Consider the following 21,326-nt stretch of genomic DNA (forward strand, 5'->3'; position numbering starts at 1 on the left):
ACCATAAACAACACAAATGAAGCTATTGACAAAACATGTGAAGTACGTTATGGTCAATAATGCCAGACGATTCCCTGCAAATCGCGCCTAACTTCAATCAGTGTTGCCAAGGCTCAAAATATAAATAGTGGCCCTCGTATAGAGGCCTTCATTATATGTAATTCGAAATGCTAAAGTTCAGGTAGCTTTCAAAATTGAGGTAAAGATTTGGTGTTTGGCGAGATTAACAAGTTACACTTATATCCAGTTATGGGCAAATAAAGCTAAAACTCTCAGATTTACTGTAGTAACATTTTCCTTGACTATAGTACAAATACCAAAGAAATAGGTATATTTTATTTATAATTTGACAAAATGTACTAGTATTTAATTCACAAAGTTAGGTAAAAAACAGTATTTTTAAAAAAATATTGTTACTGCCTTCAAATTTTATGTTTTTTATGTTATTAAGCCACTAACAACTGGTTTACACTGTTTGGCATCCTTTAAATAGCAAAAGAAGGAATTATTTGTTTAGTATTTTTACTACTTTATATTTATTTAAGAAAACAATCCTACAATTTCACTTAATTTTTAACAAATTGTTACTAATTAATTTATCAAAGTTATGTTATTTAGAGTGTATGAAGGCATATAAAGTTAATATTTGTACCTATCAGTGCAAGTAACAATTATATTTTACACACAAAAGATAATGTTTACAGTTAAATTATTTGAATCAGAGACTAATATTTTATAGTACTTGAATTATTTAGCCCTGGTCAGTACTTTAATGCATCAGAAAATGTGTTAATTTTCCATTACGCATGCTATTTTGCGTTTTTCTTAAAATGTATTTCTAAGGCAAATTGGTTTAATTTTCTGCTTATAATGCAAAGTTGACACAGTTTTCGCACAATGCAATGTAAATTTGTTATATTCACTATCTACAAACCAAAAACGTATGCTTATTTAATGTATAACTAACTAACTATTTTTCTAGCCTTCTTAAACCCGAAGGTTTATGGGTGCAGCAACACATGCCTTTCATCTGTCTCTGTCCTGAGCAAGACCTATATACTCTTTTCCATCCCTACCAATTTCCTTTAGGTCCATCTCTACAATATCTCTCCATTTTTGTTTTGGTATTCCTATTGGTCTCTTACCATCAGGTTTCCCAACAAGAATCCTGTAACTCTTCTTTCCTCTAACTCTAAAACTGTATGTTTAACTCTAGCTGCAGAACTATCATAGAATTTTTGGCCATATCTAATACTCCAACAGCATTCCACTGAACACCATGGTAGAGTAGTTGGCACAGTGTGCTATGATGTCAGGGGTCCCAGGTTCGAATCTCATCCTGGGTATGGGCATTCTTTGTTGAATGTCCCTTCATCAATTTCAACATATTTTTACTCATCATCTCAATTAGCCAAAAGTGGCAGAAAAGTGATGTTAAATAGCCTAATTCAATGAATCCAACAGCATTTAGGATCTTCCCTTGTTCCACATTTTCGAATCTGCCCCTTCCCCCCACAAGAAAGAAACAAATTCTGGGTACAGACCTGATGTTTCATCTGCCATTTTGCCAACCTTTGTTTTTCCTTTCACTTAATCCTTTTTTTATTCTAGGTCGTTATGTGCCCATGCATTATGCTGTTTTGAAGTCACTTTGATAGAAAAATATATAATGGATTTTGATGTATCCCTACAATTTCAATCCTGAATCAATTAGTAAAAAAAGTCTTTATTTCGATTAGTGAACAAATACATTCAAATCTGGATACAGTCATAGGTAGTTTACTCATTGTCATTACTCCAGTTCAGAAAGCCTACGCTTGGCAAGTGTTACATTATGCAAAGAGTATAGTATCTTTGTTTATTAAAGAAATTATGCTGAATTAGTCATAATTGTTCCGCAATAAAAAGTATCGCCCAAAGAAGCGTCTGCGTGGGCGATTCCCATCCCCATCATGGTCTCCTCCATCTTGCCTTGCTCTCATCATGGCGGTCACAGCATCTAGCTGGAGGGCATGGTCGTCAGGGTTCCTTGGCAGTGTCACTATGTGATGGAGGGGGAAGTTCCCTTGTTCCACACCAACGTCTGGAGAGAGCTTCACCACAATGGTGTTTATGTCATATTGCTGGCACAGGTCCATTGCTCTATTCCATGCATCTAAACATTGCTGAAAAATTAAAATAATTTTGTATTATGATATGTATTTCATAATAATGGCTATAAAATGTAGGACATGTCCAGACTGATTATAGACATCATAAAAATACCTATAATCAGTGACTTGACTTTACGCATAAACAATGATCATCTACATTCTACGTATTTGTAGACAATGTTGACTATTTAAACAACATGGAGACAACTGTGAGTTAAACAATGGATGTTGTAGAAATGAAATAGAATTATCCTGCATTTCACATAACATTGTCATGTTATCCTTATTGTACGAATTCTTCATGTCCCATCCTTGCAGGACAAGAAAAGGGCCTCAGTAGCTCAGTGGTTGGCATTTCTGGTTATGATAATCGGTTATGATATTTTTTCCTTCAAAACACTACTACAAATTAATTTATGAAGTTCATATTGTCGATGTAGACTTTATAAGCTATCAGCCTATGAAATCTACATAATATATATACTTAGATTGCATTGATGTACACTTGTAGTCTAGGGTAATCTGTGTGATACATCTTTTCCACATTCTGTCAAATCTTACTCTTCTTGTAAGTGTGCCAGCAGAAGACCCAATCATAATGTGGTCCTAGCAAGAGGTGCAAAGTAATTTCCTGCTTTACTCATGTGTTCACTGTAGTGTGAAATATTTTGGAGGGAAGAGATGAAAGTTAGTGGCCGCGGTGGCTCTGACGGTAACACGTCTGACTACCATGCTAAAGGTCCTGGTTCGATCCCCGGCCGGTTCAAATCCGGGAACTTTTCTAACATTGGAAGTGGCCCCGGCGACCACCCAGAGTCGAATAACATGGGTACCTGGGGAAAACCCTGGGGGGTAAAGGCGGTCAGGTGTGTGATGCTGATCACATCACCCCCACTCACGACCGGATCAAGAAAGTGTGGGGCGTTACCCCCCACACACCCTATACGCCTTCATGGCGTGGTGCTAAGCCCAGGGGGAGATGAAAGTTACCTACTATGTGCCAGTATCTGGAAGCAGGGGCGATTCCTCCATGTAGGAAGTGAGGAACTTCCTACAGTTTATTTATACTTGCTTCCATTTCTCTACCTTTTAGGAGTCCAATAATAATGCACATTCTAAAATTATGAGCTCAATGTACGTACAATTGACTAGGTTAGCTATTGTCAAGAGTTGACTGGTGTCACTCCTTCCAGCCTCAGCCAAAATACGGTGGACCCACACGCTTTGCTGCCCCGCCTGAGGAACCTCGCTGGTATCACTACAAATGAATGGGTAAGGAGTGGAAAAGGGGCAGGGGGAAGGTTGCAGTTTTAAAGCATTGAGCGAGGAATCATTGAGGGGTTCCTACATCAGTGGTGCCAACCCCATCAAAATGGTACTAAACGTAGCACAGTTTGATCTTCGTTGGGCCCCTAGCATCGCTTTTGGCATAATGGTCAAATCTAGTATAATCTGCAAACGTGAGTCCCTGGGAGAGGGAAATCGAATTCAAAGGAATAGGTTTTCAGGAAATTGAAATAAAATTACGTTCAAATCTTATTTATACTACACCAGCGGACTTATTTCAAATAAAAGAGAGTATGCACACACAGCGACACACTTTTTTTTTACAACCATGCGATGATCCATCATCCTTTATTTTTTCTTTATCCTGTCGATTTTGTTCTGGAGGAGATTTTACGGCAGTAAATCTATAGATGGTTGGCGGTATAAACAACCATTTTCTCAAACCGTTTCAAGTGCTATGCTCAACCCATCTCATTTGTTGATCCATTATACACAATTTTGTGTAGTGAATAATAAGTAATGCAAGTTCAAAACTTGAAAAATATATGCATAATTTAACTTAAAACTGTAGCTAAGTAATTAATAATAAATCCTAGCACAATTTAGAAGCATTTATCACAATTTCAGAGTTTAAGCAGCACTTTTTATTATCCTCAATCCACACGACAGGGAGAGGGGACAAAATCAAAATTCTTGCAAAATCTGAAATATTGTCATGTATTTTCGTTGTTTTTTTATATGTTCACATTAAAAAAATTCATAGTTCAAGGGGGCAGGGGCCCCTTGCCCTACCTTGTGTGTGGGCCTGCAGGTAACATTCTAAATGCAATGGATAGTACGAGCGATTTGTGTGACTGTAATTAAACACATTTTTCAAACCTTCCTCAGTTTACCATAGCTTCTTCCTACACTTCAAAAAAGCCACTGTTTGGAAGTAACAGGTTACTTGTAATGTAGTTACAAGTAATGGCTTATTTATTTGTTTCTTTAACTCCACTTTCCACTTACATAGTCAACATGATCATATTAATATTGACAACTTTTTCAGCTTGATATTACTAGGTATGTGTACCTCATTGTAGAATTTGTACGCAGGGGTGCCCATCCTCCCAAGGCCCATGACGCACCCCCCAAAAAGGTAGAACATTCTCCCCCCCCAACTGTTTATGTCGAATTAATTACTCAAATTATTTTTGTCAGACAAAATTAGCAGAAAAATATAACCACAAATTTTTGTCTGGGGGGGCAAGTACCAGGATAAGCATACCAATAATAATAATAATATTAATAATGGCTTTATTATTATTATTACTACTACTACTAGATCCAATTTTGGCAATTGAAAACAATATTGATTTAATAGGGTGCAAATAATTTCACTGGATGCCATAGCATTCTCTCCTTTACAATTTTCTTTAGATCATTCGGCGCCCATGGCCGACTCCCGCCACCCCTACCTACAGCTCTGAGATTGATGAAAACTAGAAAAGCAGATAATGTGATCAAAGCAAACAAGAAAATTTTACAAAATGTATTTTTATTTGCATAAAATTTGAAATCGAAGGGGTAACTGCTCCTCTGTGACCCTGCACGTGCCCTAGGCCGTCAATTGTTGCCCCTCCCCCCCTTTGCCCCTAATAAGGCATAAATAATATCATGGGGCACCAAGGCATTCTCTCTTTCACAAGAGCCTCCTCGATGCCTTGTAATAAAGAGGTCCCAGGTTCTATACCCGGTGGAGGCACATGGTGGTTCAGATCCCACCTTAAACTGTAGGTCCAGTCCCGATTATCCTTACTGGGCATAAAGTGGATTTAAATCCATCAATCTCTTCCACAACTTTTTCATTAAGATCATTCGGCGCTCATGGCCGACTCCCGCTGCCCCTAGCTACAGCTCTGAACTTGATGAAAATGAGAAAAGCAGATAATGCGAGCAAAGCAAGCAAGAAAATTTTACAAAATAAATTTTTCTTTGCATAAAATTTGAAATCAAAGGGGCAATTGCTCCTCTGTGCCCTCCTGCAGGTGCCCTTGGTTGTCAATGTTTGTCTCCCCTTGCTACCCTAGAATTGACTTCCATCGATGGTTGGGGGGCAATGATCCTCCTGTCCCCCTGTGCTAGCGTCACTGTATAATACATACATATTTAAGTGATATATGTTTACTTTAGATAATTTAGGCTCACTGCCATTGTTCGTCAACCTTATTTTGCACAGTTTGTTTACTCGACTAACCTCGTATTAATGTGAATACCATGCCCCCCCTCTCTATTCAAACTGATTCTAAATGCATAAGAGGTGGTGTTTCATTTCAAACCTATTGCCGCAATCACCCACAGGTAGGTAGAAAAACTACCAAAACTAAAAATCAATAACAAGTCAATCAAACGGTACGATCCCCCCCCCATTTTTGTGTGAAGATATATAGAATTGGTATGAAATTTTGTCCCCCCAAAAAATTCCCATGATGCGGTGGGCGTTTGTATGTATCAGCAGGTACACATTTTCTATGATACATGTACTCCCTGTCGATACCCTGGTACATTTTCTATGATATATGTACTCCCTGGTGATACCCTGGTGAGTGCATATTGCTTCCTTAAAACATGCTTACGATCAGACAAGCAGGAAGATTCTCTTTCAGTAAACATACAACACAAATATGCTTAATTTAAGATGGGAAATTGTAGCTGCTCCCAAAATAAGAATTTTACCTTAGCTACATCCTAGTAATAAAAAGGAATGTTCATTACTAGGATGAATGTAGATAATTATCTACATTATATATAAATGTAGGTAAGATAAGATTGAGAACAAGCAGGGATTTACAACTCAAGATGTAGAGTTGTAGAATGAGTTAGGCCTCCACACTCACGAGATGAGAGATCACCACTCAAAGTTGGATTTCAATGGGGAACAAGATCAAAGTGAGATAATTTTCCTTATTTATCATGGTGTGATGATAACCTTAGTTTGCAAGAAACTTTGAATTTGTGTAACATTTTCGAACATTGCAAATGCAATGTAAACTCAAGAATTTGTGATGTTGAACCTAAACTTTGAGTAAAGTACTGATTGCGAAAATAAAAGAAACAGGATACTGATTTCAGTAACACAATGTTATGTATCTTCCTGCCTATATCAAGTGCAGTTTGGGAAGAGCTGTAAAGAACAACTTCGATTATGTTCCTTACATGTAGTAAGAACTAAAACAAATACAGTGTCTGCAATTTCAATTTATTCCCAAGAAGGGTGAAATTGGGGTTATCTTTGAACCATCGTGCATGTAATGTTATTGAAATACAGATCACAAGATTCCACTGCCTTCTTAATACGAAACTTACCAAGTTAGCAAACAACTTGGATTATGTTCTACACATGACAAATGATAAAATACGAGTATGTGCCAAGTGATACATTTCCTGTAGGAGGATTTGAGGATCATTGTTGTTCCCTTCCACTTACTTATTATGCAACTCAGTGGTAAACAAATTGGATTACATTAAGATTTACAATGATATGACATATAATGTCACATGTCTTTGTTCACAATGAAATGTCACAAACTTCCTATGGAAGGGGAGTTGGTTTAGGTTGGCCAACTACTAAGGTTTACCATGATAATGTTACGGAAAAAATTACATATCACTTATACTCTGTCCTGGGAATCATGAAGCAAGGCCATGCATAACAGTAGAGAAGGAAAGAAAATGAGTGGGTGGAGCGAAGCATTACTTTCAGATGTTAACAGCTGGTAGCTGCAACAGTATTTTCCAATTCATGCACTCACTTCCCCTCTCATGTGCCCTCCTCAATGGCATGGAGATGGTGTCATTGCCTTGTCATCAGGGAGGCGGTTCCTGGTTCAGTGCCCAGTGAGGGCGTGTGGTGGTTTGGATCCCACTTTGGACTGTGGGTCTGGTACCCAGTTGGCTTGTATGTGCATGAGTGTGGACTTGGAACAAAACTCAAACTCATCACCATTCATATTCACTTCCCTTCTCATGCATTCATTGGTCAAGCCATCTGGAGGCACTGCTTGCGCAGACACTTGTTCCAGAGATTCCCGGGAGAGTATGTAAGATTGCATATTATCATATTGGGGCTTATGAAATTGCCAGTAAATTTTACATCAGCATGTTTTTCATGTTGTTTCTCTATAAGAAGTTATTACAAAACAAAAATTAATTTACTATTATAATTTTATTCTGAAATTACAAGGAAATTGTTGCATTGGGAAGAAAAAGTTCAGTGCGAGCCTCAGCTACTGGATGGGTCACAGGTGGCGGATAGTGAGGGGAAGGGAAAATAAGAAACCCAAATAAGCAGTCCTGGACCGAGGTGGCAAGGCTATAAGGGCGTGGAGGGTGTCAAGTGGCATAGACATACTCAGCAAATACCACAGATACCCATCAACAGCCTTGTGTCATTGCAAATAAACACCATCATAAAAGTGTTTGCCCCCACTGCCATTTGGGCCTGGAGGGATCCAGAAAAACTAAGGGAGTTGGAAACCCGACAGAAAAACAAGGGTGTACCTGAGTACCCACAGGTGGCAGTCCCACCACCTAGGTGTAGCTTGTGACAGGCCCGATTAGCTGACAGCCGAAAACATAAAAAAATCGAGAAAAGAAAGAAACCAGCTGGATTTGAAATTGGAGACAAGTCAGATGATGTGGGCTATGAATAGGGACATTGAATATTGGAACACTGACAGGAAGGACTGAAGAAATTGTGGATCTAATGGAGAGAAGAGGATTCAACCAACATCTTTGGAATGAGTGAAACAAAATGGAAAGGAAGAGGAGAAATGAAATTGAGGAATGACTATAAACTGTACTGGGAAGGTACTGAAGAGGGCAGTGGAAGTGGGGTTGGATTTGTAGTCAGAAGTGAAATAAGTGAAGAAGTAGAAAGGACAAATGATAGAATAATAGGCGGCGGGGAGAACTAAAATTGAATGTAAGAGGGAAAATAATAGAAATAATTCAAGTGTATGCCCCACAAACAGGATGTACATGGGAGGAGAAAGAAAAATTTGAAGATGACTTGGAAGAACATGTAGAAAAGGAATGACAAATAGTGATAGGTGATTTTAATGCACAAGTGGGAAGAAACAGGAAAGGGTATACGGATATATTTGGAGCAGATGGATGTGGACAGAGGAATAAGGAGGGAAGGAGGCTACTGGACTTTTGTAAGAGAAACGGACTGTTAGTAGGTAATAGATGGTTTAAGAAAAAATATGACAGCCATAATATTAAAAGATACAGTTGGAATAATGAACAAAAGTCTGTAATAGATTATATATTGGTAAACAAGGAAGTAAAGAAGACAATGAACAACATTAAAGTAATACCCAGTGAGAACTTAGACAGTGACCACAGGCTACTAGTAGAAGATATGAGGAGATGGAATATAAAAGAAAGAAGGGAGGAACAAGAGAGAAGGATAAGAGTGTGGAAATTGAAGGATAAGATAATAAAAGAGAAATATCAACAAATTTTGCAAAAAAAAAATGCCAAGAGATGAACCCAAATGGATAAGATTTAAAACAGAATTAGTAGAGGCAGCCGAAAAGGTATGTGGAAGGACAAGCAAGGAAAGAATTGAAAGAGGATGAACAAATAAGGAGAATAAGGATAAATAATTTCGAGAAATTGCTGAACGTGAAAAAAGGAAATGAACTTGAAAAAATGAAGGAAAAAGAAAAGGGGAAGGAAAAATGAATCTCACATGGAATGAAGTGGGGGAAGCACTGAAGATAATGAAGGGAGGTAGAGCACCTGGAGTAGATGAAGTCAGTGGCGGCTCGTGGTGATCCAAAGTGGAGGGGCGATAGCTCACAAATTTGCTCTATTGATTTGCTTTATTTTATTTCGCCTTTTGTGCCACATTTGGCTAATTTGCAAAGATAGGGATGAGTGATATGATGAAATTGATGAATGGACACTCACAAAATCCATGCCCAGGCCGGGATTCGAACCAGGGATCCCTTTTTTCGTAGCGCGATGTGCTAACCACTCCGCCACGGGGGCCGGCACAAATTTGCTCTACTATTAATGCGAGTTTAAATGATAATTTCGTATAACACCCAACATGATAAGAAATTGATACGTTCGTGTTTACCGAATATCATGTTTTACACGTTTTAAATTAATAATTATTTAACAGTAATGCGAAGAAGATGGAAGAAGAAATAGAATTCTAATAGATTTAGTCGTTTAACAGAAGAAGGGATATTAATTTTTACACAACTTGATAAGCACAATGACGAATATTTACGTGAATTGATCGTGAAAATTTCTAGTAAAAAGTTACACAGAAAATGTCTCCTGTCCAACATGACTAATTGATATGTGAAATAGGGCACCAAAATAAATATCTCACTGGAAAGGTGATATCTGCTTTACCAGAAGCTCTAAAGTAAAAACTTCAAACTTACCAGAAATCTTCAGACATGCTTGTAACTGAAATTCATCCTTCTGTCCTTCAACGCGAAATTTGCAAGTGAACTCACGACCTCCCTTCTTTGACATTTGTTCTAGATTCAAATTCGGACTAGATTTCTTGTTTATTTTTTCATACAGACTTCTGACTTCTGGTAGAAAAACTTCGCACCAACAATTTCTCCACACTGTTCATCGCGACAAATGCACAACTACCGAAAAAGCTTCACTTCAATTTTCCATGGAAAACGAAGAGTCGTTTTATTGCTTCGGGGTTGCCAGACAATTTTGCCAAATTTTAAGAAATTTGTAGTTTACAGGTTCCTGTAGCGACTCTTGGTGAGTTTAAATGACGAGTTTTTAATTTATTTAACATCCGCCTTGAAAAGAAATTGGAGAACTTTGTCACATTATCAGGAATTTTTTCAAAGGTGCTAATCAAAACATGTAATTAAATCTACATGATGTACTCCACATCATTGTAATCCAAATGTACTTTTCACTAAATTCAGAAAAAATACAACGGATATAGCTACACGATAATTTTGCGTGTAACAAGAATCTATAGCCGACTTCCGTGGCTAGCATACCGGATTACAAAGCCAGGACTCCTGGGTTCGAATCCCGGCATGAGTATGTGTGTTCTTTGTGAGTGCCCCTCCATCAATTTCATTATACCATCATCACTCATCCTCATCGTCGTGATTACCGAAAAGTAGCAAAAAGCGACGATAAATAACAAAAATCATGCAAGAGTCTGTACTTTTTCAGTTAACGACATTTTCTTTCCTCGTTGGAAATTGCGTTATTTATTGCTCTACTCTTGTCATAAATGAATAAGATTATGGAATACAGAATATTTTTTTTCAACGGTTGGTAATTTTCTTTCTTACGTTAACTTCATTGCTTCTGGCAACACTTCATTGTTTACCGTTCTCCGAAGAGAGAGCCAGTTTTGCCTAGGGGGTGGGTTTCAGACGACAAACCCTCCGTCCTCCCAGCCAGAGATCCCGCGCGTGTTATTCCCTCAGTTTCCTCGCCTTTTACCCCTCGCGACCGCGACTGAAATGCTCTACGTCTCGTAAAGTGGGAGGACGGCGCCCCGCCAGATTTCTCTGGAAGTTCCGTATTCCCCCGCACGGTGGCGTGCAAACTTTGCAATTGTCGCGGAAGAATGAATACAGAACCGACTAACCAACAATCTATAAGCAATGGAATATTTGCAATTCAGACAATGTAAAAGCTAACATATAAATGTTAATGTAATGTTTGTTCACTTGCGGTTGCACACGGCAGTGCGGCGTCCGTATCGTCCTTATGACCGGCCGCCCCTGGATGAAGTGCCAGTGGAAATGATACTAGGGGCAGAAGTGATCGGTGTGTAGTAGCTGTACAGAGTGTTGAAAACAGTGTGGCAAGAGAGAGAAGTGCCAAGAGATTGAACAAAGGGACTAATAGTTCCCATATTCAACAAGGGGGACAGAAAGGATGCAAAAACTACAGAGGAATAACACTAATCAAAGGTGTATGAGAAAATATTAGAGAGAAGAATAAGGGAAGTAACAGAGCTGAACATGAGAGAGGAACAGTATGTATGTATTGATTGATTGAGTTTATTTTACTTCGCATTTTGTGCCTCTTGGCTAATTTGTGAAGATGGGGATGAGTGATGAAATGATGAAATTGATGAATGGACATTCACAAACAACCAAGCCCAAACAGGATTCGAACCCAGGACCCTTGGCATCGCAGCACGATGTGCTAAACACTTTTTTTATTATTACATATATTTGCAATTTACATTTCAACTCATTGAGCAAGTGAACATTACAGTAAGAAAATTAGCATACAATCTATTTCTTTTACAGTGAGGTATCCTGTGGTATTTTGATGCAGGTAATTTACAAATTGTATATTAAAATCTGGTTGCCGATATGTCGATAGGAAATAGGCATAGTGTCCTAAGAGCCATTGTACACTTTTATGTTTTGTTTTTGGGTAATAGGCAAAAGCTGGATATAAAACAATATCTACAGAGATGTTATACACTGATGTTCGACAAATAGTACTCACAAGTTTCCTTATATAGAGCCATGATGTTTGTATTATTTGGCATTCACTCAGTCTATGGACTAAACTATCAGATACATTACATCTAACACACATTGGTGTGTTTATTAATTTAAGATCATAGAGAGTCTCTCCAGTGATTAATTTTTGATGGACAATTATATACCATGCTGATCGGATTTGTGATGTAAGATGGTGAGCCTGAATATTATTCCATATTTCTCTCCAATTCATTCTGGGATTTTGCTCAATAATTTTACACTTTGGTTGTTCTAATTTGCATAGTCTGCGATATATTTCCGATGTCACTGGTATTGTTAATATCGGAGATTGTAATAGGACATAAATAATATCCACTATTGTTGCTTTAAAATACCATAAAGTGTCTACCAGTCTAGTAATATCAATAGGAGCCTCTAGTGAAATATAGTCCAAAGCGCTTCTCAAAACTTTACTTGTGAGGCTGAGTGGATGCTGAATCAATGTCTGCGTGGCAGCTTGAATACATAAGGCCTGGCATTTGAGTTCTATGTTCACAAGATTCATTCCTCCCTCGGCAAAGGGCAAACAATGTAACACATGCTTTACCCTCAATATCTGACCGTTCCAAATAAACCAATTTACTGCACTCTTAAGTTATTTATATCTAACTTCTGTAGTGGGAGGATTTTTGCCATGTACCATACCTTTGACAGTGCATAGACCTGTACAAAGGTCTCCCTTGACTGTAAACTAAGGCTGTGAAATTTATTTGTTTGTAATATTGCTTTAACCCCAGTTGTTACTCTATCATTAATTTAATTGGATCATACTTTGAATAGAGTGCGTATATATTATACCTAGTATGCGTATCGTTTGTACAACCTTAAAATTACCTCGCTGTGAGTGAGAATGAGCCAAATTTAGATTCAAAAGTGATGATTTTTCTTGGTTTATTTTTAATCCCGACCATATTCCAAATTTCTGTAATACCTGACACGTTGCATCAATATCAGACTGGTCATTTATTAATACAGTAATATCGTCAGCATATGCTAACACCTTATTGGTAGTAGAGTGTATGTTAATTCCTTGAACTTTTCGGCCTAATTCAGAAAGGAAGGGTCTCAGTGCAATACAAAATGCTAACATCGACAAAGGATCTCCTTGTCTTACACCTTTATAAATATAGAGTTCTTTTGTCAGAAAACCATCGCGGTGGCTCAGTTGGTAACGCATCTGACTACCATGCTCAAGGTCCCGGGTTCGATCCCCCGGCCGGTTCAAATCCGGGAACTTTTCTAACGATGGAAGCGGCCCCGGCACCCACCCAGCGTCGAATAACATGGGCACCTGGGGGAAACCCTGGGGGGTAAAGGCGGTCAGGGGCGTGATGCTGATCACATCATCCCCACTAACGACCAGATCAAGAAAGTGTAGGGCGTTACCCCCACACACCCTTCATGGTGTGGTGCTAAGCACAGGGGTACACTTTACTTTTACTTTACTTTACCGTTTATTTGAACTTTTGCTGTTGCATGTCTATAAAGACTTTTAAATACTGACAGAAAATGTCCTCGTATACCGTAGCCCTGCAAAACGTTAAATAGATATTCATGTTTTATCGAGTCAAAAGCACATTCAAAGTCTAATGCTAATATAGCATTTTCAGAATTATTTTTCTGTAGTCTATAACATGTAATTACTTCACGCATCGTTTGCAAAATATTTGTGATTTTCTTATTTAAACCAAAAACATATTGTTCCTCTCCTACTAATTTGTCGACATAAGGCATAAGTCTGCCAAGCATGCATCGTGCCAATATTTTGTAATCCGTACATAGGAGGGTGATGGGTCTATAATGACCAGGTTCGCTTGGTTTTGGACATTTTGGGATTAGAATTATAATATTGGAAGATTTACCCATTTGATACTTGCTAAACACTGCACTTATCCAGTCTGTTATTGTTTCACCCATCAATTTCCAAAAGGTTTCATAAAACTTATTCAGTATCCCATCCCAACCAGGAGCTGAAAATGATTGACCTGCCTTAACCGCTCGAAACACTTCCTCACTTGTATATTCTTTGTTTAAATTTTCACTTTCTTCATCTGTAAAAACCTCTGATTCGGATGCCAATGCATCCATCAAAGCTCCATTATGTGACGCTGGTTGGGAATATTGCTGCTCAAAATAATTATAAATGTAATTACGTATTTCAGGGGCTGAATTTATCTTTCTTCCCCCATTATCAAATATTTCACTAATACATTGTCTTTTAGCATTTTTTCTTTCATGAATTACATGGCTAATAGAGGCGACCTCATCATTGTCAAAATGAGGAAGTCTACTATGAATTTTAACCCCTTGACGCCTTTCTGCAGTCATTTTTAACAGTACTGCTTGTATACGTTTGACTTCAGTTTGCACTTTTTTCCCGTATGTTGCTTGCTGAATTTGTTCACGCAACACCCTGTAGTAAAAATTATATTTATTTGTCCAATCTCGCGACTGTTCCTTACAGTAACTGATACAAAATCTTTTTATACCCGGTTTGAGAATCTCCTCCCACCAGCGGATTATATCTATCCTTCTCAGACGGTGTGTTATCCATCTCGACCATTGGTCATTAAATGCTTGTTGGAATTTTTTTTCATTAAGAATTGAAGCATTTTATTTCCAACAACCGTACCCTCTAGGGACTATTGGAATGTCCACATTTATCATCATAATGACAGCACTGTGATCTGAAAAACATGTAGGTGTTATACTGATGGACTTTACAGACTGACGTAATTTGGGTGTTACATAAAATCTATCCAATCGGGATGCACAATTATCACGTATATACGTGAAACCTCTCTGCCCAAAATTTTTATCACTCCAGACATCTGTGAAGTTAAAGCCAGTTACTAATTTTTGCAATGAATTCGACGTGTTAAATCCAGGTCTTTGATCCTGCGGATACAATACACAATTGAAATCTCCCCCACATATTATGTGTTCTCTTCTACCCTGCATTTCAACCGCAACTTCCTGCACCAAGAACTCATCCCTTTGTTTCCTACACTCTGACCCGGAAGGGGCATATATGTTATATATCCATACATTTGCATCTTTTGCAGATATGATTCTATTATTAGGATGACATATCACATTTGTGAGGGGAACCGTATTACGTGTTAACAAAGCTGTTCCTGTGGATTGAAAATTCGCATTATTATGAATTCTTATCATTGGGGAAAAATTGAAATTCATTTGTCCACATTCTTGAAGAAATACAATATCTAATGATGTTTGCATAATAAAGTCCTCTAACGCTGCCTGTTTTGTGAGGGATTTAATTTTGTTTATATTTATCGTCGCAAAACAAAGGGTCGTCATCATAAATACTATGATCAAAATTTTTGGGATTGGGTATTCCCAATACTTATACGTGTACTTCCACCTTTGCCCCATCTAAGAGTAATACTTCTTACACTATTTTTATATACCCCTAATGTTATACACCAAAAATTAACAAACACACTAACAATATTATTTTAGTAGGGGGGGGGAGGAAATACCCCTTCCCTTTATATACCTTAATCCATAAATAACTACCACCATACAATTCTATATCATTAACTTACTGAGAGTCCATATAAAAATATTCATTCCAAATAATACTATTTTCTAATCTTAAAGTGATTACCTGTACCCAGTATTCACAAACTTTCATAGCCTATCGGACTCGGATCAATAACCATTTCTTGTACATTTGTTTTTACATGTCGCAATGGTCGTCTTTTCGTCCGATTGCTGCCTGACACTTTCCTTATACTCTTTGCTCGTTTTTGTGAGCCGGAAACCAAACGACCCATACTACTTTGGACACTTCCACTTTCGCTATCAGTTTCTGAATCTTTTTCCTGTTCAGCTTCTTGTCGGAAGTCCTTTTGCTTGGTCTGATTCTGCTTCCTCTCCTTCTTGCTCTGTAGCACTTCATCACTCGATTCCTCTTGCACTTTAGTTATGTCTTCTTGTTGTCTTAGTGGTCCACCCTTCTTCTGCTCCATAGTATGCAGGGACATTTCTTCACTTTGTCGCGTAGGTTGAACATTTAACACAGGTTCTTTTGGTTGACTTGACTTAATTCCTTCAGTTCCTATTGGAACATAGGACATCCACGAAGTGTCTCCATCTCACTCTGTTGCATGCGATCTTCTTCATTTCTTTCTAACTTTTCCCCTGTTGTTTTCCTTCTTCTTCAACTGTACGTCTCCATGAGCTTTTGGGTCTTCCCCTTTTTCTAGCACCTTGAGGGTTCCAGTAAAGTGCTTGTTTTTCAATTGTGTTGTTTGCTTTCCTTAGTGTGTGTCCTATCCAGTTCCATTTTCTTCTTTTAATTTGGTTTTTAATCTGGTCTTCTGATGCTCGTATCCAAAGTTCTGGCCAATGTACATTTAATATTCTCCTAAGACATCTGTTAATGAAAACTTGTAGTCTATTTGTGATTTCAGTTGTGATTTTCCAGGATTCTGCTCCATACAGCAATACTGATTTAACATTACTTCTAAAAATCTTTAACTTTGTTTCTGTAGTTATAATCCTACTTTTCCATATTGGGTAAAGTTGTACAAAGGCCCCATTTGCTTTCTTGATGCATTGTTTTACATCATGTTCTGCTTCTCCATTTGTTGCAACTACACTTCCTAAGTAAGTAAAATTGTCTACATCCTCCAATATTTCATTTTCTAGTTGAATATAATCTTGGATTCTTGCATTTATTCGCATTGTTTTAGTCTTTGATTTATTTAATGTCAGTCCGAATTTTTTAGCTTCTACAACCAGATCTTCCAATTTTATTTTTGCATCTCTATAAGATTCTGACAACAGACACACATCATCGGCAAAATATAAATCTTCTAATCTATCCATAAGGCCCCATAAGGTCCCTTTACGGTTTCTCTCATTACTGTATCTATTACGAGAAGAAAAATAAGAGGCCACAGAATACATCCCTGCCTCACTCCAGATTCTGTTTCAAAGGGTTCTGTAACATCTCCTTCATGAATAACTTGACTTTTGTATTGTCGATATGACTCCTGGATTATCCTTATTATCTTAAGTGGTATTCCAAACTTCTGTAATATTTGCCACATTTTTTCCCTTGTTATAGAATCAAAGGCTTTCTCAAAATCTACAAAGATGGTATACAATCTAGTATTCCATTCTATACATTGCTCAATGATAATCCTTAATGTACAGATTTGATCTGTGCAGGATCTACTAGAACGAAATCCTGCTTGCTCTCTCCTAATCTTGGCTTCTACTTTATCTTGAATGCAATTTAATATAACCATAGTTAGTATTTTACTTGGGACCGATAACAGCGTGATTCCTCTCCAGTTATTACAATTTGTCATATCGCCTTTTTTTTTTGGCTCAGTCGGTAACAGGTCTGACTACCATGCTAACAGGTCTGACTACCATGCTAAAGATCCCGGGTTCGATCCCTGGCCGGTTCAAATCTTTTCTAACGTTGGAAGCGGCCCCGGCGTCCACCCAGCGTCGAATAACATGGGCACCTGGGGGAAACCCTGGGGGGGGGGGGGTGTAAAGGCAGTCAGGGGTGTGGTGCTGATCACATCCCCCCACTCACGACCGGATCAAGAAAGTGTGGGGCGTTACCCCCACACCCCCTATACGTCTCTTTTGGTTGCTCTTGCATATTTTCTTCAGTTCCTTCCTTGGTCAAAGTCTGTTGATCATTCTTTTGAATATTTTTCTCTTCCTGTTTATGTATTCCCTGTTGAAGCCCTTCTATCACCGTCAGTTGTGCTGATTCTTGAATCTGTGTCGTATTATGGTGACCCACATTTATACCTTCGTGTGTAGATGTATACGGTGCAATTGCTTCGCTATAGGACCGAACTGCACGACCCATGACTTTGAACACTGTTGGTTTCCGTAAGTTACAATTAAACCGCATTTGGTCACTACTACCACACCATTCACAAAGTCGGGATTTGACCATTATATACTACATGTGCCGTATACTGGCCTATTTTCACAAAGGAGGGAATTGGCTTCTTAATTGCCATCAAAACCTGACGCACCCCATTATACACTTTGTACCTGAATTTGTCACTCCAAGTTTCTGCTATCAATTCATCGATTGTTCCATATTCACTCAGTTTTTCACGAATTTGTCATTCTGGCACTTCCAAAAAAAGATTAAACACTCGAACAAGCTTCACAATTCGATTCGCATCACTCAGTTTCACTTGTGTCACAGCTCCACTACTATAGTAAAAATTCACTTCACCAGTATTTTCTTCTAATATTTTTCTCATTTTTCCAGGATGCACTAATTTCAAAAATACACATTTAATCGTCGTGGGAATTTGTATGGCTGCAATTTCATCCACACTCAGTTTGAATTTATCATGAATAAATGCATGTACTTCCAAAGGACTAGGTTTCAAAGTTCACGTTTCAAAACTGATTTGTATCGTATTTTCGCGATCCATTCTATACTTTACTTTTGTCCAATTCTTCACTAGCACAGTTCAACAGTGTGCCCTCTCCCACACGTACGTACTGATATCGCGCTGAACTTTCACTTTTCCTCAAAGCACAGAGCTCGTACGGCACGACCTACCTGCTCCGCGTTAGGCGCGAGACTCCCAAACACTTGGCCACAGAGTTCGGCCAGAACAGTGTGGATTTAGAAGAGGCAGACCAACAGTAGATCTGATATTCAGCATAAAGCAATTACAGGTAGGGCACTACGGGTATGAAAATGATTTGATTATGGCATTCCTATATATAGAAAAGGCATATGATAGCATGGATAGAACAAAGATTTGGAAGGCTCTAAGATAAGAGAGAAAGGAGTTGAGGAAGAGATAGTATGTAGAGTGCAGAGCACATTCAAGGTCAACCTGAGTGGGAAGAACAGATTGGTTCAATATAAGTAATGGACTGAAACAGGGAAGTGCTTAAATATCTCTGGCAGCAATACAATACAATACAGACACAACAAATCATATAGAGAGCTGTTGAGAGTGTGTACGTGTATTTTACAACAGCTACGCTAGAGCCCTCGAATTTTAAAGTGGTAGAAGCTCCCATTTTAAGAGTTCACACATGTTCAATAGGCGGCAATGGATGGCCAATGAAGAATTTCAACATCATATGGATGTGCCAAGAAAACTGGAGTTTTATCCAAAAGGGTCAATTGCTCTGGGATCTACGAGGGGGATCAAAAAGTAATTGAGTGATTTTTTACAGCCAAATGGAAATGTATTCACCAAAATTGAAATATGCATTTGGAAGTGCATGTATTTCGCCACCTTTCCACAAGATGGCAGGTGTGTGCACCTCATGCACATCAAGAGGCAGTTGTTTCAAAATGGCAGCTACACTTGAGACATTCATTCAACACAGTTGAGCTGCAGAGAGCAATTTTGGTTTCTGTGGTCAAAATGACAGAAACCACCTGAAATCTGGTGCGCAAAATTCAATGTGGGAATGTAAATGTCTTCAATGAACCCCGTGCTGGATGGCCTCGCACATCCCACACACAGAGCAATGTTGACGCTGTGGAGGCATTGATTCAGGAGGACCAGCGGTCAAAAATCCAAACAGCAGCAGATGCAGTGGGCATTTCATATTGCAGTGCATACATCATCATCCATGAAGAACTTGGGTATCGCAAAGTGTCAGACAGCTCGCACCACAGCATATGGAGGACCGTATGGAACACAGTCTTGAGCATTTGCTCCGGTACCATAGGGTTGGAAACACATTCCTCAACCATATTGTTACCGATGACGAATTGTGGGGTTTTCATTACACCCCTGAATAAAAGTGACAGAGTATGGTATGGGAACACACAAACTCGGCCTTCAGGACAACTCTGTGTGCACGAAAGTCTTGCTAACCTTTTTCTGGGACATCCAGGGTGTCATTCTTGCTGATTTTGGGGTAAAAGGAGCAAATGTAATGCTGCTGCATATTGTGCCACACTGGATCGTCTATGAGCTGCTCTGTGCCATAAACGTCAAAAAAAAATCTCTGGAGGAGGCCATCATTTTCCATGACAATGCTCCTCTCCATGTGGCTGCATCAGTGATGCAAAAAGTCAATTCCTGGCATTGGGAAATTCTCAAGCATCCAGCATATAATCCAGACCTGGCCCCATCAGACTTTCACCTGTTCAGCCCACTGAAGGAACACCTTGCTGGCAAACACTTCAGCTGCGACACGGAAGTTGTGACAGCCGTGCATCGTTGGTTAACACATCCAGCTGAATGATTTCTACCGCATGAGCATCGAAAAATTGGAGTCACGATGGGACAAATGTATAAATGTGAATGAATGTTATGTGTAAAAGTAGAGTAATGTTAAACCTTCAAAATGTATATTTGAGTTTTTGTGAATACATTTCCATTTGGCTGTAAAAGATTTACTCAATTACTTTTTGATATCCCCTCATATTTGTAATGATGTAATGAATAGGAAAACTTTGAGAACAAAACAACAAAACAAATTAATCATATATTTCCTTGCATCTTTGTTTTTGTGCAATGTTGGTTTGGTTAGGGAGGCAGGTCTGATCTACCACCAAAGTAAAGTAGTAGTAGTACCAAAACAAGAGGAAAAATGTTGTCACTAATCCTGCAACTTTTTTTATCTATACATTGACTTACCTGGTCATTCATGAAGCTTCGTGACATTGCAAAAATGACGTTGTTAATTTCGCTCATCCATGAATCAACTGGTCTGCGCAAGTCAGATGCATTGAATCGAAATACTCGGAAGCCACGGCGGTCCTTCTCTATGATAGGTACCAAGGTGTCATCTACCCAGCGGATGTCATTTGCACTGAAGTGAGAGTAAATGCACAATTTATCAAGTCAATTTAAAATACCAGAGGTTGATCATTATTGTAGCCCTGGCAATCTCGGTACTTTCAGAAACAGGCCAAGGTACCTACTCTTATATGACTAAAATTTGATCTAAAGTACTCTGGAACAGTTTTTTTTTCCAGTTTCATCTCCATTCAAAGTCATGCAATGCTAAGATAAAACAGCAATACAAGCATCGACTGTTCAAAGGAGAAAATGAAGCTGTTGATATGTTTTAGAGATTTGGAAAAGGCTTATTACCAAGATTTTGAAGACATGCTCTCATTATGAAACACATTTGGATTATAAGAAAAGACAGCAAAGTTCTCGATATATAAGAAGCTGTTGCATTTCTTGGAAAGGACAAAAGGCTGCACTCATTCCAAGCTCTATGTTAGGTTATTCATAGATGAAAAAGTTTATGCAATTTTAAAATATATAATCAGAAGGTGAGATACGTAAAGACATATTTTTGTTATACTTCAAAA

The 21,326-nt window shown here is 38.4% G+C and overlaps 1 protein-coding gene across 1 annotated transcript in view; it reads right to left on the bottom strand.

The window, feature by feature from the left end:
- Window positions 1-1,706: 1,706 nt before the first annotated feature.
- The window catches only part of LOC145986601 (toll-like receptor 2), a 63,258-nt gene continuing 43,638 nt past the window's right edge, over window positions 1,707-21,326 (bottom strand). The window contains exons 4-5 of the mRNA XM_083120797.1: window positions 20,641-20,815; window positions 1,707-2,165 (exon numbers count right to left, since the gene is read on the bottom strand). Coding sequence (XP_082976923.1) covers window positions 1,881-2,165; window positions 20,641-20,815 — 460 coding nt within the window. The 3' untranslated portion in view covers window positions 1,707-1,880. The remainder of the gene's footprint in view (window positions 2,166-20,640; window positions 20,816-21,326) is intronic.

Source organism: Lepisma saccharinum, chromosome 4 (assembly GCF_977018435.1).
Source record: "Lepisma saccharinum chromosome 4, izLepSacc3.1, whole genome shotgun sequence".
Classification (NCBI taxonomy): domain Eukaryota; kingdom Metazoa; phylum Arthropoda; class Insecta; order Zygentoma; family Lepismatidae; genus Lepisma; species Lepisma saccharinum.